At 39.4% G+C, this 25,929-nt stretch overlaps 1 protein-coding gene across 1 annotated transcript in view; it reads right to left on the bottom strand.

Annotated features, from left to right (window-relative positions):
- The window catches only part of KIAA1549 (KIAA1549 ortholog), a 74,030-nt gene that overhangs the window by 2,276 nt on the left and 45,825 nt on the right, over positions 1-25,929 (bottom strand). Inside the window, exons 10-18 of the mRNA XM_009587445.1 lie at positions 24,727-24,929; positions 21,261-21,385; positions 15,657-15,862; positions 13,701-13,924; positions 12,428-12,572; positions 10,530-10,763; positions 9,478-9,530; positions 5,477-5,622; positions 3,457-3,611 (exon numbers count right to left, since the gene is read on the bottom strand). Of these exons, the coding sequence (XP_009585740.1) occupies positions 3,457-3,611; positions 5,477-5,622; positions 9,478-9,530; positions 10,530-10,763; positions 12,428-12,572; positions 13,701-13,924; positions 15,657-15,862; positions 21,261-21,385; positions 24,727-24,929 (1,491 nt within the window). The remainder of the gene's footprint in view (positions 1-3,456; positions 3,612-5,476; positions 5,623-9,477; positions 9,531-10,529; positions 10,764-12,427; positions 12,573-13,700; positions 13,925-15,656; positions 15,863-21,260; positions 21,386-24,726; positions 24,930-25,929) is intronic.

Raw genomic sequence — 25,929 nt, 5'->3', positions numbered from 1 at the left:
CCTAAATTATGTTCAGGTTACTTTCACATTAAAATGCATTATGATTCAGCTCCTATCTCATACTGCACTGAATTAGCACCATAAGAATGGTTTCTTAAGGGAAGTTAGGAAGAACATCTGATGACCACAGTGGCTGTTTTTTAACATTAAGGCTAACAAAGTTCTCTTAAATATCTTAGAAAAGCAAAAGTGTGTATTTCTGTGATCTCATATATAACATCAGAATTAAACAGGTCTGAGAAGTTTCAAAACCAGATTGGTTTAGAAACCTAACCTAGACTAAACTACAACACCAAAATAAGCAGAGTAAAAAGGTTGGTAGAATTTTTGCAGTTTTTTTTTTTTTCACTTTTAAATTTCTTTACTAACAGAAATGCACATCGATATATAATATTATATATGTAATAATATAAAGTTTTATATAGTATCTATAAATTATGTATTTTTATATAGAAACTTCTGTATAATTAACAGCAGTACAAAATAATTGACAAAAATATCTTTATTGAATCTTCACTCTTAAAGAATGAAGATTTATGAGATCACATTGTGAATTTGTTCATCTCCACTTAATAATTGTTGAACTCTGTGGCCAATTTCAACTGAATTGTATGTATAAATATATACACACACGTGCGTACATATGTATATGTATGAAGAGATATATATTACAAAATTCACAAAAATAGGTACCTAATTAGACACAACCGGATTTATGCTATCACTGAATCTGCTTCTGAGTGGCAGAAAGACCAGGTTAGACTGTGCTCAGCTGGACCTGTCAGCCAGCAGGTGGATAGATCCACCGTGGGGAGATAGCTAGGGGACATGAGAGAGAACTTGAAGTATGGTGAGATGGTTTAGTGACACTACGGTGGGCAGCCGAAATATAAAAATAGAGTAAAAGGATAAGGGTGGCTTGGGGGAAACAGTGGAAACCTGGAGAAGACTTGGGAGAACAGTGGAGAGCTATAGGGGATTGTAGATGGATAGGAGGTGATGCCAGGTGGCGGTAGGGAGGTAGAGATATGCAAGATACACATCTGTAAGAAACCAGGCTTCATTTGTTCTGCTGCTCAAATGACCGCTTGCTCAGTAATGTATTTTGTGTCAGCTAAGGAAATGCTGTAATTATCCTGGCTGCCTAGGTCTTCTAGGTGGAGAATTAAGGCGAATTGATGGTAACCTGCACACTGGCTTTGGGTCAGGAGATACAAGTGAGAGGTCATATTCCAGCGGAAAATCAGGTGTTGACTGCAGGAATAATGGGTGAGGATACTGTGAGGAAAAGGGCCATTGGAGGAACACAAATGCAGATCCCTCTTGAGTTTTGCAGATGAGAAGAGTGATCTAGATCTAATCTTCCTAAATGCAGAGTTTAATTTTAGAAACTTGCTCAGAATGAGGGAACAGTAAGACTGTTTGCAAAGGATCAGCTGAATACTGCACCATAAGGAACATGACTATCATTAAGTAAATCCTTCTTTCCAAAAGAAGGAAAGACAAATTTAGAGCTCTGTCCTAGTGAAGGAATCCAAACTCTGAAGGTAATTATTTAACTACAGAAAGCGACAAGACTAGGGCTCATCTAATAATGTTTTTTTTTTAAAATGGGAATAATCCTTTGTAAGAAAAGAAAGAATTCCTCATAGGAGAAGGAAAGTGCAGGCACTAGGTGAGCTCTCCTACAGCTAAATGACACCATACTCTCACAGTTTTAGTCCACGATCTCCTCCTTTTCCTTTAAAAAACAAAAAAATGAAACACCCCCCACCCCCACCCCCACCCCCCCAAAAAAAGGAAAAAAACAACCACCAGTCAGCAAAAAGTTCTGTCAAAGCTGAGGAAGTGTTTAAACTCTGATTAATTAAAATAAAGCCAACCTGGATTGAGGTGACACGTACCCATCTGAAATGGTGACTGAAGGTGCAAACTGCAACCAAATCATATTGTACTGGGCCATCAATCTTTGAAAGTTGTGCAGGTAACTGATGTCAAAACCAACTGTTAGCACAGCATCTGAGCTAATGGGTCCGTAACTCAATTTTCAGTAATATGTTAGCAATTCAAGTAATAAAATATTAAGAAAGTAATGGCTGAACGCACTTGGGGGACAGAAGGGAAAGGCCCACAGATCTAGAAAAGTCATTTTCAGAAAAGGAAGACAAATGATAAGAAGGGGCAATGAATGGTAACCTAGAGATGCCTCTGAAAACATAACAGGAGAGACACTAACATCTCTCATGCAAGTGCTCTTCTAGATGTAAACTAAATTATGATGTTCTTGCACTCAAATACCACAGTTCCAAGCACAGACAGCAAGTTAAATTAGGCAAATACATCTTTCAGCTTTGACAGTTAAAAGTTTTTGAATAGTATCAGTAGAGTTTGTCTCTAGTGTGCCCAGTTCTCAAAAGTTTTATGCTGCTCCTCTCAAGTTCATTTGGAGTGGTGGCAGCTCAGTTTCATCAAAATCTACAGATGAGGCCCATCCTGTTGCATTTTCTTTATGTAAAGCCATTGCGAGATCAAGCAGTACTGCAAAGCAACTTCAAGCAGTGTGAACACACGCTGCCCTAAGTACGCAAAAGCAGGAGATCCTTCCTTCCTCCCTCAAGGAAGAAACCAGAAAAATGATAGTTTAAGCAAAGGAGCAAAAGAAGGAGCATAAAGTTGTCGCGCTCAAGAGTACTACAATAAAGCTGTCACAGGTCAGTCTGCTTCAGGATGCAAGTACATCAAACACGGACTGGTAGCAGGCAACTGTATCTTTCCTGGAAAAGCCATATACTATCTTCAACCTCACACATCTGGTTGCATCAGAAATGTCAACGTCTGGAAGCACCACTGCCAAGAACATGAAATCACGATGGCTGCCTAGGCAACACTGGTAAACGAATACATATTAATTTACCACATCCTACTGACTGAGGCTAGGAAAATAACTTTAGAAACACCTCTATTGTTATGTGCAAGTATGTACCTTATTCCATTGCCCTGCCTCCTGCTGTTGCACACTGATACAGAAGACAAAAGAACTATACCAATACAAAGTAGGACGGTAGTCTAGGACAATTTAATTCAGTGTTTTCTACTTACAACGATCTCAAAATACAGAGGCATATTTCAAAGAAGAAAATGGAAAGCAGTATCCACCTCTGCTGGAGCTCAGAAGCGGAACTGGGTGAACTGCAATTAATGGGTAAAGGCCTCAAGTGAGAAAAAAAAAAAGGTTAGGGTAAAGTGAAGGAAAGCAGTTAGAGAGAAGCAAAGGCGAAAGAACAGCAAGCAAAAGTTAGAAGAGCTAACAAGGGTTCGAAGAGCAAAGCAAAGAATGTCAGAGAAGCAACTGAAAGTATTCCAGGGGGGGAAAGTTCCAAACAGTAATGCAAGAAAAAAAAAACCCGAACATATCACTACTTTGGAAACTATGCAAATGTGTAACACAGTACTCACTGCATCTCGCCTAGCATATTCATCCTCTCCACGGTACTGGGGCCACCCTGGCCCCCCCGGCTGGCCATGCCCTGCTCTGCCTGAGGGGATCTCCACTTGTTGACCTCCGATCCTGCTAGCAATTCCCACCTGAGTGAGGTGCTGTATCTGAGAACCTTAAAAGCAAATATTGTTTTTTCATCTTTATAACACAGTCAAGTTTGTAGGGCAGACAAATGACAACATAAAACTTTGTTGGAAGCAGGAGACAAGAAGAAAGTGGAGCTCTGTTTCTGTGCAATTAAAACAAAAAATCAGCAGAAAGAAGGCTGTCAGTGTAGAATAAAGAAGGAAAAGTTATGTGCATTTTGCGCAGTTCATTTGAGTGTGATGCTTTTCATTGCCACTGCACTGAAAAAAGAGGTTGAGATACATGCATCTCAGACATGGACTACACTTCATTCAAAAAATATGCCAGCCTTTTCCAAACTGTTTACTGAAAGCCCTGGCAACGGTTTCATGTAAATTACTTAGCAGCAAAGAGAAGACATTTGCTCCTGTGGTACACCTTATTTGCATCACACTGGCAAGACCCTAACTCTCCAGACTGCTTTCTATTCCGTCTCTCAGAAGAACAAAATACATGACTACATAAGAGTATGGTTCTTTCAGCTTTGCTTTGTGGTTAAATATTAAACGATGCTGTCGTTGACTAACAAGAAGGTCAGAACACACTGTATCTCCTTTCAGCCTGAAAGCTAACCTCCTCCTTTCTGCCCTCCATTCCCTCCCCTCCCGTTGCTTTCAAACACATGCAAGGATAGCCACCACCATTAATTGCAAGAGACATGTAACAACATGCCAGCTTTCCTTTTTTCTGAATTTCCTCCCGCAGGGAAACAAAATTTATTTTATTATTATATTTTATTATTCATTAGAAATGAAACACATTTAATAAACCCACAGATACATAAGAGAAAACTGTGTCTCTCTGTGTATGTGTATGTACAAAAAGGGAGGAAACGACAAAAACAACAGTATGATTTACATGATGGACAGTTAGGTCACTTTCGTATTTTCCTCTCAAAAAACCCCCAGTATTTGAGAAGTATGATGTTTGCATATAATTATGCTGAAGGACAGGAACTAATCATATGAATTGCCTCCAAACTTTAAAGCAGAATATACATAAGCATTTAGAGAATACTGTGAATCAGACAATAAAATAATCATTAAACTGTAACAGTCACTACACATCCCTGTCATTCTCATTCATTTAACATTTACAAGGAGAGGATAGCAGCTATCAAAACTAGGACTCTGACATGAGTATATGATCATATTTCCAGTCTTTTTCAACTCCCCAGGAAGAAAACATTTCTCTGGGAGAAAATTAACTGTGGTGTTTGCGTAAGAATAGAATACTTTATTCTCAGAATCGGTGTTTGCTGCTTAATTGCCATGTGATGTTAGAATCTTATTCATGATAGCATTGATGAGTGCTACAGAAATTATCTCACAACCAAATCAGGGAAGATGATTTCATATGGGAGAACAGCAATAGATAGTATCATCAGAAGCTAAAAGATCCTGCTTTTATGCATACGTTTCTAGGAAGAGAAATAAAGATGCAGAAAAGTATTTAAAAAATTGTTATTTAGCAAGCTGATTTGGGATGTGACAGTTAGCTCATTTAGCACAAAAGAGATAGTGGAAAGTTAGCATATACCGTATGCTCTAAAACAATTAAGTAGTTTTTCATTTTTAGAGAATGGGTTTTTTTGAAAATACGCTGTGTGATAACCAATGCTTGTAAGATACTAAAAAGGTGGCAAAGCACTGCCTTTTTCTGCACGGTCCTATGGATGTAAAGTTAACCTCACTTTGCGATATCACTTTTTTTTTTGGCAGTGAAGACAAGGACCACATTTCAAGTGTAGTAGCTGAAGGAGAATGACGTCTCAATGGTGACCTCAGTGTAAGAGTAGATGTGGAAAAGGATCAGTTATTTTAGTGCATATTCAACTTAAGTGAAGTGTACCTGCAGTGCTTCCAACTGGTCGTGGCCGTGCCACTGATGGCATTTCCTCTGAGTATATCCCTCTGGAGGAATACTGAACCTCAGGTGGCTGCTGGTCTGGGTGCATTAACTCTGCAGGTTGAAGAAAACCTGGCCCAAAGTTCTGCCTGTGGAAAAGTAAGGACTCAAGATTACAATAAGTGAATTGCCTAATTAGAAGCAGTAATGCAGGTGTACCTCATACAACAACTCTTTATGATGCCTTTTAATGTACATTTCAACCTTAAATGTTAAAGAAAATAATGACATCAGAGGAATATATTCCTCCTTCATGACCTGCACTGCATAGGAACGGGAGTTAGAAACTCTAACAAAATTTCACACAAGTGTTTTTCACATGTTGCAGTCTCCCAACGCAGTGAAAAAAGTCCACAAATCTTGTTTTCCCCTTGGGCAATAAAGCATCTTCAATGGAAAAAAAAAAAAAAGAAAAATAAGACTTCAGTAGTGACATAGCTGCTTACCTTAGCAACAAATCTGACTCTTACTCAAGAGTTTCTGGGCACAGAGTTTTGGTCTAAATCAAACCATACAAACTGCATTACATGTGTATTTCATGAACAATTATTACTTCATCAAGCATTCTGATCTTTTTTTCAGGACATTTTCAAAACTTTGCTCTTTAAGATTCAACAAACTCAAAGCTGTCATTAAGCACGTATGAAGAGATGTAATGTATACTAAAATTAATGCTTCCTATAATTCAGGCTGGTGCTGGTAGTCGTTGTTACATATTTACTGAAAAGAGTTAACAACAGAAACCGTCATCAATCTAACTTCATGGAGTTCATGGGAGTTGTAAAAGAAACCCTATAATTCATAATTCAGGAGCAGAGAAGGCGATGGAAATGCTGCTTTTCCTATGCTTCCTATTAACATATCTTAACCCTGGCATGGAAAGATTTTATTTTAAAAGACTGATGGCAGCTGAGTTTTCAAGGATTATTGATTCCTGTCAATATGGTGGAGGTGTGGATGCCCGAACTTCAGGTACTTAGGTTACTAGGCCAGTCTCTCTTAGACTCCAGGTATGATTAAAGAAGAGAGACACACTCCTCAAGAAGCATTCAAAGCAAAAGATTAGGTTCACTAAATCTTTTTCTGCAGGAGCCTCTCACTGGTGAGTATAAAGGAAGCAAAGTGAGACAAACGTCCTAAGTCAGGCACATGAAATTACACAAAGTGAGTTTTATATGCCTTTTACCACAATGGCATCTAAGCCCTTCTAGGTGATGGATTGCGACCCATCCCATTCTCGAGACCTCAGTTTTACACCCTTTTGTTTTACAGGAAAATCCCATGACTGCATCTAATTCAAACTTTCTTTGATTTGTGCTTTATTTGGAAAACTAACCACCTTTCTATGACAGCCAGATAGCAAAGAAAGCTGACATAATAATAAATAGCCTAATAAAGCCAAGTAAGAGCCCAAAAAAGCACAAAAAAGTAATTGTAAATTGAAGTACTAGCTACTTGGCATACAGTATTAAATGGAGGAGGTGTAAGGGGTTCAAGCTGCAACAACCCCGTTGTGGAAGCGCCAGAATTTCCCCAGCTCCCTTGCATACAATCCCACCTGTCCACTCTGCAGATCCAGAGGAAACCATTTCCAACCAGACTTACAAGCCAGTTAAAATACCTGAATGGGTAGGTAATATTTAACAATGTCACTTCTGTTATGTTAATCACTGTAACCAGTAAAGCATGTGATCACCTGGCCTTTTATGCCTGCAATGCTGAGCTGGAATCTTGTAGCGGATAAATTACTACAATTTTTTGATGTTGTCTAAAGAAAGTATTTCTCAACATTACTGCAAATGTATTATTTTTGTGCCAATTTTTCAGAAAGTATATCCTTTATTGCTGATGGGTTTGTACTTGAAAGGTGCACGTTTAATAACCCATCACTCTCTCTTCTCAATCTTCTTTAGATATATAGGTATCTAACAGATAGATAGAGCTACTCTTTTAAGTCAAAGATCAACAGAAGAGTATAGAAATGGGATACAGCTCTGAATCTACATCATACAAGCTTTCTAGTGCTCCTTCCTATTTCCAGGCTGAGACCCAGCCTTCAATTTATCTTTGCACATTCAAAAAAATCATTAATCTCCAGTTATTTAACTAAGTGGGGAAATACCGCCCCAAAAATCAATTTTACACCACTAATCCGTTATGGCTAAGTATCTCTATCTCTGCTGCATGATGCAATATTCATTTTCTGGTAAAAGTTGTTCATTGTGCCTTTATGTTTGCCTAGCTGTTATGTGACCTAGGTCTTTTACACTTAGTTTTTTTTTACCCGGGTTGGTTCCACCCCATTAAAGATGCTGACTGCATTTGTACAGAGAAGGGAACGGTACGGTCACCCAACTATTATTCCATGCATTGGATACTTAAGCCAATGGACTATGACATTGATACATGGCACTAATCATACTGACCTTAGGTTATTTTTCCTTCCTCTAATTGGTGCACTGTCTCTATCAATTTGTTTATCATTATCTTCTGAATTTGAGCATAACCCCCACTCCACAACCATGACAACTCTTTCCTTGTTTTCTATTGACCAAGCTGTAGGAAACCTTCTATTTTAATGAAAATTTAAAGGAATTCTTCCTGTTAAGGCCAACGACCTTGCAGATTGTCAACTTAATCTGCCAGCACTGGCAGAGCCAGCACTTGAACTATTAATAACAATGCCATTAATTTGTAACTTACAGAGTGTCTATGCCAAAGGTTGATAAACTTTTGAACAAAAAATACCATGCAAAGACACTATCTTGCTCAGGTTACAGCACTTTCTAACAGCACCCACTAACACGGGCTATGGCACTTTCATGATTAATTTATCACATCTTCCCTGAATGTGTAACACACCAACAAAGAGAAAATCCTCAATAACAAACAATTGGTTATGCTTTCTGTTGGCAGTCTCAAAGCTTATAATCTTCAAGGTAACCTAAATTACAAAAAATACACTGCATGTCATACTGTGTGCCATTTCATGTATGCTCCACGCACACTGAAACTGTCACCTTCAGCCAAGACCAAGTAAGAAAATGTGCTTAGAGACTCCTCCTTTTCTAGTTGGTCCTTTCAAAATGAGGTTGCAGAACAATGGATAAACGAAAGTTCTTCACATCCATTTTACCATCAAGTTTCCAAGGCAGTGAAGACTTTAGGTGAAATCTAATGAATTACACTGATACCAGTGGGATTTCATCTCATATGGTGAGCTGTAAGAAGGTAATGAGACAGCAGCATGAGGCTACCTTTTTACCACCTTGGCTGCAGCAGCTTGGAGAGGGTGAGACAAGTCTGACCACAGTGGGTACTATGACTCAAGAGTCCAACTTCACGTGTAGTTAAAACACAGACACCAAACATGGAATTAACAGTCACCTGGACAACTGTCGTCTTCTCTTTACATGATTCTCCCATAGCAAGGCCAGGAAAAGATGGAAAATTTGTTCTTCCCCCCTGATTTTATAGTAATAGGCCTGCAAGGCAGGCTTTCTCTGTGAGGGTCACCATGCTCTGTAATTTGTTCTCAACTTGGTTAAAAATAGAATAAATCTGTTAGTCATCTGCAAACTTTTGCAAGTGAGTGTTGCCCTGGAGCTACAGAAACAAGATGAAAGCTGCAGTATTGGGAGAATTACATGCATCTGAGTAACTGTTTCAGGCTCTCTAAAAGCTGAAACTCAGTGGTTTACTCAGCATTTGGAAGGACATCTCTATAGCCAAGGGGCCAGAAACACATTTCTTTTAAATGGAGGCTTGGATTCCATACAGCATGCATATGTCATTCATGCTACATAAATAAATTACGCAGGCTGGATCCGGACTCCTGTTACTTCTCATTTATACAGTACTTTGCATAATAATATACCAGTGCCAGTAAGAACTCTGGAGGAATTGCAAGGAAAATAATAAATGATAATTCGGTGAAAGGCTACCTTGGTAGGAGACCTGGTGCTGTTGGTGGAGTCATTCCAAATTCCACGTATCTCTGTCAGAAGAATGAAAAAAACCAAATTAAAATCAAAATGCATACCCTGGGAAGTCCACCGTCAGCCTTTTAAGTGATGAATGGCAGAGATCACTAGGCCTGTATGTGTGACTTGATTGCGACCATAAGAGCTTAGTTTTACAAACCCAGCAGCACAAGAAGATCTGGGAATCACTGCTACAGTGGGCTAGCAGTCTCTCCTGCCTGATCAGAGTCTTAACTTAACCTTTCAAAAATACTTTCTCTCACTTGCAGAAGATCAAGGGTTGCTCCAATGTCTACTTAGCTTAAACTTTCAGCAAACCAAGCTTTGCATTTGGAAATCTCTTTATACCTCAACCGGCGAGACCACGGGGCTCAGACTCAACGGTCCAATGGCATTATGAAAGTTCTACTGAATTGTTGTGGAACTCGAGATGACCTAAAAGATTATCCATGTGTCTCAGTGCTCCATAAAATGCAAAAAATGATACACAGAAATACTGCTTCCGTATCCCTCACCTCCTGAAAGCATTTGGATGCCCTGCTGAAAAATATGACCTAAGCCCATTTTTCATTGTCAAAATATGAACTAGCACATTTATTTTTTAAAAAATGAAGTTTTACCCTTGGACATAACAAGACTGATGTGTGAAAGACCATAACTGAGAAGAACAGAAAAGTCATCCTAAAGGAGCAGAACTCCTATCTTCTCTTGTGGTTGGGATGGGAAAGGGGAAAAGAATCCGAACGGCTTAAAAAGCAAGTTCACCATTTTGTGACTGTCATTTCTGAATTCTCCTGGTTCCAGAAACTGTTCCACATTTGTGATAAGTCCTGACAGCACGGGCACAGTAACAGTGACCATGGCTTAACTGGTGCTACCTACCTGCCCAGAAAAGCCTTTTAAATTGCATCACTCACATTAAATGGGTTGCTTACTGCCTGAGTTGGACCATAAGGTGTTCCCCACTGGGTGCATGTGGTTCCCCTCCCTGCTCGAGCAGGAGTGTTGTTTACCGGCTGTCCTGCAGAGACCCCAGGTGGTGTGACGGCCGTGGAATTGGCTGCTTGGCTGCTGGGAGCTACCAGCGCAAAAGCATCATCCAGCAGCGAGTGCATGGTTTGCCGAGCCTCTTCAATGGATGGCTGTGGTGGGACGTACTGGGAGACTGGGTGGGAAGGCAAGCCAGGGAACTTCCCCAGATCAGCTGAAGATGTTGTCTGAGGTTCAGGAGGCAAGTCTGGATCAGACTGGAGGAAACGGAAAGAAGGTGAAGGACAGCCAGAGAGAAGATCTAACCAGCCAGTTTCCAAGCCCCTGTGGGCCTTAAGTCTGAGCAACATTTTCTTTGCCAGAACCACAATGAGATAAATGGCAGAAGTGCTGGTGCTGGACAAAACCTGCCCCTTACCCTCCCCACTTCTGCATGCATGTATGCATGCACATACATGACACCAGCCGTTCAAATACTTCATTCAGTGTGATCTGAAATGCTCTGATCTCAGGTAAGGCAGAGGAGCTTTGTGCAGGAGTTACTCAACTATAACAGAAATCTCGCAGTTTGCAAGTGTGTAAAGAAGTCATGCAGAGAGTGTTTACTCCACCCAGAAAAAGACAATCAGCTCTGTCTACATCTCTGACTTCTCTGCAGCTTTTGCAGTTGCAAGAAATTAATTTAGTCTTTAGCTTAAAACTGACCACATCAGCAGTAGTATTAAACAATTATTACCTCCTAGAAAAACACACAAAGGGAGCTGTTAAGCAACTAAGTGGTTAGCTGCATGGAACTTGAACTTGGGTGCATCGCCTGAATAAGATTCATGTAAGTGCTTCATAGCAGCAATACCTGAGGCATGCATCGCAATTATTACCTAGGATCTTACCGCATGGGCTTATTGTTCATCAGTAACAGGAAATTAAACAAACTTTGCAGCAGCAGACTTATTATGAAAGCTCATTCTTACCACTGCATGCAGACTGCAAAATCAGTCATCAAGATGCGAAAGCCTCTACTTCACCAGGAACTTAGCATTCTGAGTACTGTCTCGCTACAGATGCCAAAGGGGCTGAGCTTGTTGTGTGACATGTCTTAATAAAACAGCTTCAGATGATAATTTATTCTGCTGCAGCATGACATTAAAATCATCACACTCTTGTTTGAAGGCAGAGGGAAACTGCAGAAATCGACATTGTAGTCACTTGACTGCAAACGCAGCTAATGGTGAAATTCCTAAAATTATTAAACCATCTTCCAAGAAGAAAACTGTCCAGGGGTTTCCAATATTAGCATTAGGCTTTGTAAAGACTGCTTAGAAGTGGTTAAAGTTGCCTGAATACAGTTTGTGACATGGATATGATTGAACAGAAGCATTCTCCAGTGTCTTTGCCTTTTTTAGATAGGAAACAAAATTAATTTTCAAGACATTGTAGTACAATTGTTTCAAGTTACTGCAGTACAAAGATGTGTTTCTCTTTCATTAATAATTAATTCCCACATTTTAAAGATGAGAAAATTTCTCATGAAAGGAACTGAATCTTCCACTCTGAGAGCAAAGGATGAAATTTTCTGTAACATATGAATATATAACATCCAGCAAATTGGACTAGAGTGAAACTACGTTCAACATATTGTGGAACATGCCAAGCACACTTTCATGTGCATAATACAGTGGCATTAATGAAAACAAGGTTTTGGTTCTTGGCCTCTTTATTATCAAAGAATACTTGGCAGAATTTTACTGCTTAATACTGACAGACTGCCAATGAAATCCTTGTTTCACTTTGATTTACATGCTAACTACATGTGACTGAAATTAGCTATTACACACCATAGTTAGAAGGCCAAAAACCTCCCCATGTCACAACTGTCATCACAATTATCAGAGCACTCCTGTCATTCAAGAGACATACATACAATATATGCAGAGTTATTGACTCCTGGAGGCCTTTTGTATGTCCCATCACTGTCAGTTGTGATTAACCTGTCCTTTTCCGCATCGATAGGACTACCATTTATTTGATGTCGCCGGCGCTGCTTGGGAGAACGTTTTGCACGAGAACTTAACAGGAAGAAAACAAAAAGCAGAGAGAGAGAAAAACCAAACAAGACAAAGATAATCACATTTCTTTTTACAACTTTTCTTCTCTTCCCACTCAAGGTTGAACTCCTCTGCCCATTCCCTCCAAGTCATCCTTGCCTCAGCCCTGTTGCTCTTCCCTTTCCCAGTTTCTCACGCCAGTCCCATTAGTTAGCCTTGAATCTCTCTCCTCAAGCTTCTCCTAACACCACTCTCACTGACAGCTCTCCAAATTGTCCCCTTCCTCCCTCAAACTCTCTCCAGTGTCACTTCCCTTCCACATTCATCTTTCAAAGCTGTCTGTGCTACAGCCGCTGCCAGTACCTCTCCAGACCTGCCAGACCAATGTCTGACACATTTGCAGCAGCAGAACAGATCACACTGCCAACAAGGCTTTACACAAGGCATGTTGGGTTTAACCCTACCAGGCAAACCAGCTGAGGAACCCATGTAGCTGGGGAAAAGCTACTTGCTATCAGTGCAGAAGCAGTCACAGGGTACCAGTGCTTCAGGAACAAAGCGTCAGTATTCATAAGCCCTAAACAGAGCCCAGGAAAGACTTTCTCTGGAAACAGAACGCCAGGAAGGCATGATGCCTCGTTACCTGGAGGGACTATGTAAAAGGTTATCTCGTTGATTTGTGAATTTGCCTTTAAAATTCAGAATCTTCATGCTTTGGAAGTTGTTCAAGTTGTTTCCTTATTTTGCATCTTTTCCCCCTTTATAAAAATATTATTTCTTGCAGTTTATATTTTCCATGTTTCTTTTTTTAGTGCTTATATTACAATTTTGATCCTTTTACACCTCATAAGATTTATTCAAACAAATGGCAGAGGAAATTGTTTTAAGACAGTTTTCATACATTTGGGTTTATTTATCGAGAATTCACCCCTGAGAACCTGTAAAAGAATAATCTGAAAACAAAACATACTGGCATATACTGAAATAAATAAAAATGTTTACAACAACCAAACATTTGCACCTAGATAACTCAAATTCAACTAGGGATCAAAATTATTTTAAACTCTAAAAATTCAGAAGTACAGATTTGACATAGTTTGGACGCTGAATTTAAAGAAAAATTGTTCTTTCCCATCTTTGAAATCCTACCTCTTCCTGGGCTCTATGAAGACAGTAGGAACACTGCCTCCAGGGTCCAAGATCTTGTCAATCTGCATCTGTGCCTTGCGATATATTCTGTGCTGTTCTTTGGAGTCAACCACCACCACATCATCCACTACTGGAAATTCATAGTGCCCTTTGCGCTTGGCGCGAAGACGAATCTTATTGCGGTGATGCTCAATCTCAGATTTATGCCTCAGGGCTGTTTGTATCTTAAAGAAGAAGGGAAAAAATCAACTGCATTTTCATTTGTAGCTCTTGCAAACAGAACTTTTTGCTACTTTTCCATAAACCTCTCCTCCTCTCTTCCCTGCCTGCCCCTCCCTCCCCCAAATCTCTGAGGGATTAAAATAAGTCACACAATTTGTAAACACACTTACTTTCTTAGACATTTTGCAGTATCCCCATTGCCTCCGCAGGTAGATGTACTATTATACACAATACGATTGCCAGCAGAGCAGGTGCAATTAGAAAGAGGTGGCAGTTTGTTAACAAAAGACAGGAAGAACACAAAGAACTCCTGCTGCCTGCCAGAAGTGACACTGCTCTGAAAAAATAAGACTAACCAGTACAGGCTATATTTACCTTTGCTTGTCAAACAGAGATACATTTGATCAATAGTGTTGAAGTCTGTCACCCATTCCCTTTAACGACCTTCATCACATAAGAAGCAAGAACTTAAAGAGCTAATTGAGCTCATAACTCAGTGCCTCCACTGAGCACTAGAGGCTGCCATAAGCTATGCAGAAACGTAGCAGCAATACAAGGGCCCAGGTCCCTAGATGAACATGACGTTATCAGCTCTACGTCTTCTTGCAGGCTGAATTTTCATGCTTCTCTCCCACCTTTTTTTCAAATTCCCTGGAGTGCATCTCATCATCTGGGGAAAGGTTCGTAACACCACACTTTTAAGTCCTGGCCCAACACTCACTGAAATAATTCTTATCAATGGAAAACAGCTGGGCATCAGATCAGGTAGCAACAACTGCTCTGCCTGTGCTGGACTAGTTCTGGAACACATCTGCAGCAGCGAATTAAAAACCAAATAAAAATTGATTTTTGTGTATTCTCTCGTGAAAAGCCCCCAAAAACATAAAAGGGACACAAGCCAGACTTACTCTTTACATTTATAGTTAGAATTATATGTCTTCTGCCCATATAATCAGATTTCTGCTTTGTGGCCCCTCTTGCCTATGTATACTAGATATATGTATTTACCTCTCTTCCGTAAGATACTCAGAAACACAGTATCTTAACACAGTTAAGTTAAAGGTTTCAGTAATCCTCCACTCTGAATTATGAGAAGATGCCATCTTATACCCAGTACAAAACCAGGATGCAGGTACATGGTACTGTCAGGCAGCATATGATGTGGTTTTACAGCGCATTACCTTCTCTCCTAATGCCCCAGGCATGCTCATATTCTGCTTACAGTAACGTGAGCCTCACAGAAAGCAAGAAGTTTCTGTATGTTTACTGTCAGATAAACACTTCAGAAGTTGGAAGCAATGAATGTGCTGCAAATTCACACCCCAGAATGTCTTGAGATAACTTGTTTGTATAGCCCACATCCTGAGTTGCTGAAAAGTCAAAAGAATGGTGTAGAACGAAAACCAAAGTGGGCCAGACTTTCCAATTCTCACACATTAATTAACACAACTCTTGTAAGTCATGTCCTGCTTACTAGCAAAAGGACGGTAACACAAGGTATCCTGACCATCAAATTTGCTCCTTTCTCAGTGTTTCAGTTTTGGTTTAGGTATCTCTTAAAATCAGGTCAGATTACCTCTCTGGACAGAAACAGGATTATTCCTGTAACTTGTCAAAATTCAACTCCTCAGGAACTAACAGGGAACTCCTGATAACAAGAAACGGGATACTTTTCACTTTCCTCTTGGCTGGGCATACAGTCCTCCACAAACATTCAAAGCACTTTAAAAATACCTCTTTATTAATTTTGTTGGTCTCTGCTACTCGATCAGAAAGCACTGAGTTCTGAACTGGAGGTGCTGCCATCGGTTGCATAGCAATCAGCTGGATCTTGCTTGGGACCCGTCTACTGGCATCTGAGGAACGCGACATCCTATCCACGTGTTCGAAAATAGAGGCTGAGGAGTGCTGCTCGTTTCCACTGCTGGTCTGAGGAGGTCCTAAATCACCAGAACAAATGCAGAGTAAAGTAGTGCTGCTAGGGTTATCTCAGTCAAATGTTAAGCTCTACAGATGCTATGCTACAAGACTATGCCATGTTTTCCATCTGTGTTTAATTTGCCCTGTAGGCCTTCCAGCTGATTCACATTTAGTGTACAACAAGTTTACCCAGTGGTTTGCAAATTATAAACATTTTTCCATTATATTTCCAGAAGGTGAGCTGTCATTCTTTATTTCTGTAAATCAAGCTCTTGGCATTTGCAAACCCCCAAAATCTCAATCTACTTTACTCCATAAAAAGCTGTTCAAGTACATACTGCTAATGTTTCCTCTTATCAGTACTTAAGGAGATGCAAATTCCTCAAATGGAGGTTCAAAGAGCAATAAAAGATGTCTCACTGCAAAATGCAGTTCTTAAGTGACAGAAGAAGTGATATATGAACTAAACAAAAAGCCTCTTAGAAATCCACAGAAAACACGAAGAATTTTACAGACATTTTACTAATGCTTTTAAAGTGCTGTTCTCTTCTCCGTGACCCGATAAACAGTTCGCATAGTGATAAGCAAGATGCACAAATATTGCCACGTTGTAATTTGTTGAAGAGGTTAAATCAACTCAAATACGATCAGCAAAAGACATTATGGAAACCAATACACATGAAGGTTGCAGCCCTGGTCTTGCCAACAGTTAATCAGTTCAACAGAAATAGTTCATCTCCCTCAAAGACTTGAAATCTGTAGGATCACCCCAGTGGTTTGCAGTTAAGCACGTATTTAATTATTTTTTTGATGGAGCTAGGCCTACAATAGGAACTGTTATGTGGATTAGGCTTGCAAAAACTACCTTAGACTTGCAAAATAATCTTTTGTCTTGTCCACACAGTAACACCACAAATTCTCAAACTGCTTTTCACCATGAAATATAAGCGGTAAGAGATTAAGATTTGTGACTCTTCTTATGGAGGAACACAACAGAGTAGAGGGACATAGTCCCACATCCTTGCACAGACTTCTAATAATGGGCTGTGGTTCTCAGATTCAAATCAGAAGGAGAATCTGATTTGATTCTGATACAGAATCAATTGTTGATCAATCTGATCCAACTCCAACAGACAGGAAGGAAAAGAAACCAGCCATTGCTCTGATCCATTTACGACACATGCTGGTAATGAAGTATAGGGTTCAGAAGAGGAGTGAATGCTATCTTCTGTAGAAGATCACAGTACATGACTTGCTCCTTTGCTTTCCTCTTCTAGCACAAAAAGGGAGCAGGTGAGGGAAGGAAGGGCACAGTTTATTATATTCACAGCACATTACTTTTGGGCTGGAAAGCAACGTGACCACAAGCTAAGCAAAATTCTTATTTTTCGTATTTCTCAAACTTGATCAATGCATTGTCAAATGTACACATTTATAAATAGTATGCATCGTTTATGTGACTTTCCTGTATAAGTGTCCTTAAAAAGAAGGTAAACAGTTCCAGTCAAGATCTCTGTGTCCCAAATGTTTTGCAAGACAGAGAGCCTAAATGAAACATATTCATCTCTCTTCTATAGCTATTTATACGATCTTTACCATTTGTCATCTTCACAGCCCCATCTTCATGCATTTGTTAGAAGCATGCAAGCATTGCCTCTCACAGAGAGGGGCACGAGATATATTAAGTAGCTAGTGTGAATCCCTCAGAGTGATCCTGTAGTGCAATGGAAACCTGAACTTCTGCATCCATCTTTCCTGTTTTCCCCATACAGTAGTCATTTTTTCCAACCTTTCTAGTCTAACAGCAGTTCTCAAAGCTCACTGACCTCCAACATAAAATTTTAAGGTTATTTTCATATTACTTGGTTAGCAAGGTCCAATATACTCAATTATGCTGAGAATCCACTCTGAATCTTTGCAATTTCATCCATAACCCTTCCTTTTGCACACATAAACAAGTGCTTGGCAGAGGCCTCTTAGCTGAAATGGTTCTTAAACTCATTTTGTAAAACTGTCCAAAAGTCCCACTGTCAAATTCTGGTAAGGCTCTACAGTAACATCATATGTTACCCTCTTTTGCAGAAAAGATGCACACACACACACACAAAAACCCTATTAGCTGCATTTGACCTTTAAATCCTCTCTGCGTGCATACACTGAATGTGTCTATAAATACAAACCAAGACGGAAGTATAGTAAAGTAGATAAGAAAGCCGGGAACTGCAGAGTGCTGTACACATAGAACAAAAGGAGAAATGGTTTCTAACTCAACACATGAATGAGCTCCTTTAGAAGTTTTGACAGAGTGAGTAAGAGTAGTTTCTCATTTCAAAGTTCTTGTATTACACCATTGTCCATGGTTAGAAAATCTTCCTTATAAAGCTATCAGATGACACTGTATGAATGAAATTTTGATCTCAGACTAGACAGCTGAAGCTAAAAACTAATGGAGAGGAATTAATACCCAAATACTGGACAGAACACGTTTAAACAACTAGTCCATATAGGTCACATGTCAGGATCAATGTTCATCACTGTTCCCTGGGCTGAAACTATTAATTGAACTGAAATATCAGGAAAACGAATTGCTCTGCAGGAAGCTATGATTTCCTATGAAAACCAATACAGTTGGAGATAGAGGAAGGCTATTGCTTCCTGCATCCTCTTGAAATAAAAACAAGAGACACAGCAACCAAGGTGCATTAAAGCCTAATCCAAAATCCAGTAAAGTCAATGTGAATCTTCCACTGATCTCCTGGTATTTGGATCATGCCACAGTATGCAGTTTCAGATAAATTTCACACGGTTTCTTCGTATCCCAGTAGGTTATGTCCACAGGATGCAGCTGACGACTCTCATTAGTTACTTGTACAAACCCAACAATGGAAAGCATCGTAGCCAGCCTTATATCCATCCTTCTCTACTATTGTAAGATGGAAACTGCTATCAGAGGACACACTCCTTAATTTATCACTAGATATGGTATGCATTATCAAAGACAGTGTCAGCTTTCTCCTGCCCCAACTTTGCTATGTCTCAGTCCTGACCTGAAAAACACTAGTTCATGACAAAATATTTGTGGTTCTTTGCAGGTAGCTTGCATTTGTCTCGGGCTTCCAGTAAAGACACTAACTCTAACAATATCTCTAACTTGTTTATACAAAGCTAGTTTCGGACCAACAGCTGCCTCAGTTTTGCTTCTTTCACAGTGATGTTTTCCTCAATAATTTGAAAGAATTGGGAGGAAATTAGAAAAACGTGCCTAATTTGGATGACTAATTTGTGTTACTGAGAATTTTTTATACTTCAACAGCTCAAAAGCAATTTTGTTTTTTCAGACTTAGAAGACAAATCCTTCCATCCTTAAGATATAACTGCAGCTACCCCAGCACCTCTATTCATATTTGTACTCAGCTACCAGCTCTGGTTACTTACCCACTCTGTTTGCTCCTGACAACATAAAGGAAAAAGAAGAGACAACACAGTAATTATTACAAATAATTCAGCTGGAATGGCAACTTGAAAAAACCACAGCAGTAAGATAATTCCATTTAGTTTTGAATGAAATGCATGAACTTGGATCAAACTGCCAGGCCTCAGCTGCACAAAAAGGGAGCTGAATCTGCCATTTAACGGACAGAAAGCTCTCTGCAGACAGTGCCTCCAATTTTGAATGCTAAAAATAGTCCCTATGATTACCAAACTGGAGGCACCAAATGCTGAAAAAATAGTATATTTGATCCAGTAAGGGCACGATAGGTAAAAAGGACACATTTTACACAATATCCTTGCTGCCTTTGCCAGGTAATTCAGATGCAGTAACACCGAACACTTCTACACCAAAAGGAAATGTTAAACCTTGCATAAAGTTTTAAGCCAGATGGAAAATGAAGAGACAAAAATGGAATTCCCAGGTAAGAAGAAATGGGAGAGCACTAAATCAGGGCAACAGAATTGAAGTCAGATAGGTTGGAGCAACTCACAAACCATCCTGAGATGAGCTCTGTCATAGCGTAATTTTTTCCCTATATATTTAGTTGGGCATGATTTCTGGTCCTTAGAGCAAACCTAAGGCACTGAAAACATATATAGCAGTACAGTATCTTATTTTTGTAAATTGCGTAAAGTACATACGGCATACACCGCCTGCTGAATTATTAGGAAGTATAACTTCCTAGTTACATTAGCAGATCCTGTGCTGTGTTTTCTTAAATGTTTGCTACAGAGGAAAGCCTGCTCCATCACCCTTACTCTTCCAGGAGTAGTTCACATTATGAACGTTTAAGAATCATACATTATTTAACTTGCTGTTTAGCCACCCAAGATCTAGAAGCTTATATAAATTATCTTACATATTCCTCAATCTCATTTCAACATAAGCAAAAACTGAAGATTGTCTGCTATGATCTGAATTTCACTGGCATTGCACTCCTCAGTAGTCATCTTTACATCTCAGCTGGTATTTCATGGACAACGTGGAAAAACATTCAATATACCAAAGAGACTGCTCACAATGTGGTCAATATTTTCTTCTTCTCAGTTTCTGCTGCCGTCAAGGCCATGTGTATTAAGAACAGATGGGGATATCACAAACTCCTTTAACAGATATTCAGTAGGAAGACCACTGTGATTTAAGGCAAAGATCTGGTAACTAAAACCTCAAGCAAGGAGCAAGCCATCTAAACTCAAAAACCTCTCAGAAAAAACACTTAGTGGTTATGTAGGCACAGCTATCCACACACTTTTAAACAGGAAAAGAATTTAAAAGAATCTTTTAATTAAAAAATGAACGTGGGTTTGCAGAGTTTAATCAACTTTTCAGTGAGGAAAAAAATATATCTTAGGGTGCCTCCAAGACAAATGGTGGCACTTTAACTGGAAGGAAGATGGTTCTTTACAAAAAAATTTCACTGTTATTAACTTATTAGCACTGGATTTTCATCTTTCTAAAGCACAATCATGAAGGCATTTTGATGTCTGAATTAGAACTTATTTGTAGAACTTTTACCTCTCTGATCTCTTTTTTTTAATCTCACTTTTTCGAAGTTACAGTTACAGACATATACCCATGCTGTATCAAGTCCTGCTGTGACCTCTGCTGCCCATGTAACTGTCTGCAAGATTGCTACCATGAGAGCCACAATTAGGCCTAAATGGAAATAGGCTTGCCGGGGGTGTGTGGGAGAGGAAAGTGCTAAGCCGCTAGTTTCAAAAGCTTGCTGGAATGAAAGGAACGTGTAGATCTTCAGTGTCAACAGAAGAAACGAAACCAAAAAGGAGAGGAAGAAAATTTTCTGCAACACAAACCAGTAAATTAACAGCCAAAGATAAGTTTACAAAAGTTACAGCACTAGAGTAACTCTTCAACCTGAGTAAAGCACTGCTAGTGCACACGAGAAAAAACAAAAAGTAACAAACCCTTCTTCACTGCTCTGCGTGGTTTGCCCTCATTTGCAACAGTTGATGGTCTTGCAGTTTCTTCTCCTGTCTCTCTCCCGCTGGATTGTTCACTTGCTGTGGAGTCAGCATCTGATGGCGAAACTCTGCCACAAACATTAAAAAACAAACAAACCAACATGCAACATAAGTTTGCAAAGGGGCACAGTTCTCACACGCAAAGAATCCTGTGCTAAAATATCTTGTGAAGACTGCTAATATTTTCCTCTGTTTATAAGTAAATTTATAATAAATTAGCATCGTTAGATATTCATCGCCATGATGTTACTGTTGTTGCGTGCGAAAACTGACTGCAACAGGATTCACATGTGACAAGATTATTAACTAATCTTTCCTTTAAAATACACTTCAAGAAAAAACTCTGCATTCATAAGTAGCAGTTTACTTTTCAGACAGAAAAGAATTATATTAGAAATTAGAAACCCATAAAGGTAATTTGTCTAATATTCAGACTTGCTGACTTGGTGTTCTCTTGCTAACACAAGTCCATGTGAATATTTTCCTGACTAGTTAAATGTAGGGCCATTCAAAAATGCTACTTTTATATATTTATCCCATGCAGTCATGAGATTCTTAAAAACATTTGTTACCTGCAAATTACAGTCTCAGTGTTCATAATTTTTGTGGGCGATTACAGAACAATATAAAGAAATACTGTGATTTTCCCCAAGAGAATACTTCAGCTGTAAAATTATTCAGATAGTATAAAAATAGCAAAAATATAGGGCATACACCACTGCCCAGCTGACACCAAAGCCTGTCTTTTCATATGGGATCAGCCTTTGTGGTAGTGTCTCTAGTGACCATTTTGTCTTGTGAACATTCATATTCTATTTCCTGCAGGCAGCTAATCACTGAAAGTGTGCACGTGTCTGTGCATTAACCTTCTTAAGTGGAAGATTTGCTTGGGCTAGATGGATATCTGAACTAGTTACTGAGGGTCTTGGCTAAACATCAACCTGCCTAGAGTACACAGACTAAGATAACTATACCCAGCCAGACAAGTTCATTGAAAGTTAAACCTACTCCTTGCAGCAGGCAATGCTCCGAATTCAACTCCCCTTTTTTCCTCCCTGAATAAGGCACTGTTAATTGAACTCTGTCTTTCATTCTTTTCTACAGGACTGTGATACTAGTAAGTCACATCCCAATTAAAAAAAAAAAAAAAGCATGGAAAAAAGGAGAAATGGTTCTCAATAAGCTTACAGATCTGCACCATTGCATCTTTTCCTCTTTTCTAAGGTGGAGAGGGTGGGCAGAGCTATTGTCTCCATCACCTTTGTTTTTTTAGAGTATAAGGACGGAGTTCTGTTTCCAGATCTGCTACTGACTTTCTGTTTCACCTTACTGTGCTTTTTATTCCTTCATACTCTTTCCTCAGCCTACCTAAGTTACCATTAAGTAAATTACAGGAACATAAAATAATGCTGAGTCAACATCAGTCATTCTTTGTAAGTGCTGAGGAATATGCAGTTGTATCCTCTCAAGCCAAAATAACAGGTCCAACTCCCAGCTGGAGCCTAGAGATGCTGTGCTTTCAGAACTCAGTTGTTTTTCTTGTTTGTTGTTTTTTACAGATACAGAACATGTACTTATATCACCACTATATTTCCTGGCATGGAACATACAGTCCTGAATTGCATTGTGATGAACTGAGTTCTGTATTTCCTCACAAAACAGAAAACAGTTAAAACCAACATAACACACTATGCTATCATTTCACATTTCAACTTCTGCCTCGGGGAATAAATGTTTTAAATCTCAAGCTGACATGGGCATGTCAGCATGTTAGGGAGATGATGGTAACATCCCCATAGTTAAGCCTAAAGGTAGATTTGCTCTTAAGGGAGGATGAGGGAGAGGAGGAAAATTCTCTTTTTGAAAACATTTTGAAGTGTTTGAATTTAGATGCTATTAAAAAAGGAAATATCTTTGTTCCAAATTTGATCAATGATTCATTATTGTCTTCAAGGGATGCATTAAAATGTTGGCTTCTGAAAATTTTCCCTGCTTCATTTTCTGAATTATTCTAGATGAAATACAGTAACAGCCTCAAGTTTAAATTTCTTTCTTATACTTATGTGCACGTGAATATAGATACCTTCCCCTCGCCCTAAGTATCATCTCCGTCTTAGGCCACTTTTAAAAAAAACACAGAAACACTTGTCCTTCTGATTTATATTAATTTGTTTTAATTTAAGCTACACCAAACTGAGTTAGCTAATTTTTCTGCCATTATTTTCCAGTTTTGCCCACCTTCCACTGTACCACTAGTAGTCTACTACTTGCAAGGCCTTAGGAAGTTAGGAAGACAGGCTTAGCATCTGGGAAAGTGAAAACTCAGCTGTACGAAGCCCATGTGGGGAAGATGAAGCAAGGATCTTAGGACAACTGGGGCTTTAGAGGAAGCACAGAAGGTTGAGCAGAGGAGCAAGCTGTGTCACAGAGACCTGCAGCTCAGGAAGAAGCACCGTTAGTTTCTTTCTAAGCTCATTCAACTCTGCCCTTGGTTGTTTTTTTTTTTCTCCCACTGTGCAATAGCACATAGGTAAGCACAGGGGATGCAGAGCTGGAGACAAAGGAGTGCAAAAATATGAGAGGGAGGGAGGGAGAGGAAGAACAATTACTGGAAAGTGGAACATAGAGGAGCTCCGCAGTGAGGAGCTGTTTGTGACTCATCATAGCACTCTTCTCCTCAGGGCTCCATTTTTTCCCTACCTATTACCGTCCCACTTATCCCTTTTTTTTTTTTTAATGCACAGAGCCTTCTTTATTGCATTTTCAGTGCCTATCCTACAAACACAATCCTTTCCAGCAAGACACATTCACATCATTTGATTATTGGAAAAGGTTAGGAAATTACCACTGAAGGTTGATGGACACTTCTCCACTTGCACAGCTGTAAATTATCACTCCTTTTCCTGACCAAAGCTGGTTTGCATGAAAGCAACCAAATAACCACAAATAAAAACACTCATGCATCTTCCCCGAATTTTGGAGATACTGCTTATTTCTGGAAATTCCAACTTATTGTGTATTGATCACTATTAATATTATTGAAACACACAGCTATTCGTCAATGGTTTTCATTTGGTTTTGACCACCCATTGCCTTAGTAGCTAGAGATCACTACAAAGAGAATGCATCAAAAAACATACACTTGGTGTTTCCACTAAACAAGCCAACCTAGTAGTGTCTTAAATACCCCCCTTAAATGGGTATTTTGCCTTTAAGAGAAAAATGAACCCTAAATTCTCACAACCTTGTACTAATGAGTAGCGAGGCATAACTCTGACAGCCCACTGAAAACGCAAGTCCCAGAGCTCTGGTACAGTTCTTTCCACCAAAATTGTCCTAAAAATACAGTAATCGCCAGCCATTAATAAACTGTCATCTACTACAATTTGTTTTATCTCTGTGAACTGACCTCCCTCTGTGTCGAACGGTCTTTGAAGGCTTTGAAGAAGTCTTGGATTTGGGGCTGGGCACATCTCCATTTTCAGATGGGGTAGTATCCTTAATAGGTCCTGGTAAAGGAGCTGGCTCATGGATAATCAGGACATCATCTTTGTTGTGCTGGCCCAGATGCTGCTTGGCAAAATCAAAGCCTTTCACACTGGGGGCTTGTAGCTGTGAGAGAAGAAGAAAGACAAAAAACAGGAACCATGAGTGACAATGAGTACAAAGGCTTTGGTTAAGATCTGCAAACAATGGCCACTAGGAGGATGGTCAGGCTATGGTAGTCTCAGGAATGAACACGAGCGCTGCAGGGAAAAGAAAAATAAAACCCCCACAAGTCTGTTCATCTTACTTCAGTATATGATACACAGTTTAAAACTCCAAATCAGCAAATCTAGTTAAAAAAATAGCCTTCTGTTGCTGCTACATCTTTTTCCAGCTATTTCTTCAGATTTATTCATTGTGTGAGGAGCTTTTTGTGTACTTGTGGGTGCAAGGCCGTAGACACCTGTGTACGGACTGAAATGGTTACCACTGCCAGGTCATCTATCAATTTCTTTCAGTCAAAATGAGTGAAACGAGTTTAAATAATTTCAATAATGTCACCGCTGATCTTCCTCATTTGAGATCCCCAAGTCTGCAGAAGCCTGTGAGTGCTTGTACAAACACCTAGTTCATCTGATGAAAGATAAATATTCTGCAGATCTGAGTTATACAGCAGCCTGGCAATGACTTTTCAGCCAGCATGGATGCCTCCAGAAAAGAACAGAAAATCTAGCTCTTAGAAATTTCATACTGAATAGACAGAAAAATATATAAAAGGCTTTGGAATTTAGAGAAATTAGATACTTATCCTAGAGAGATCTTATTAAGGGATTATGGATTCAATGGGCACCTCGCTTGAGAAAGATAGAACTGGGCCTTTCATTTTCAAAACTGTATTTATAAATGTCAATGACTTGATTCAGACTTAATTTAATCAAGCCTCCAAGTTTCAAGCTCTCCTGCTGATTTTTTGGGGCTTTGGAGTAATTAGAAATTCTGAAGAACTAATTAAGAAAAGTTTTTCTTCAAGTCCTGCTCAATTTTATGTAGTTTGGAAGTTGAAAGTAGAAAGAAATGTTGACAACTCCAGTTTTCAAAGTGCATGCACACATCCCCACTGCACAGC

The sequence above is a fragment of the Fulmarus glacialis genome, unplaced genomic scaffold, assembly GCF_000690835.1.
Source record: "Fulmarus glacialis isolate BGI_N327 unplaced genomic scaffold, ASM69083v1 scaffold10531, whole genome shotgun sequence".
Lineage (NCBI taxonomy): Eukaryota > Metazoa > Chordata > Aves > Procellariiformes > Procellariidae > Fulmarus > Fulmarus glacialis.
This window is presented reverse-complemented; position numbering and strand designations above follow the sequence as displayed.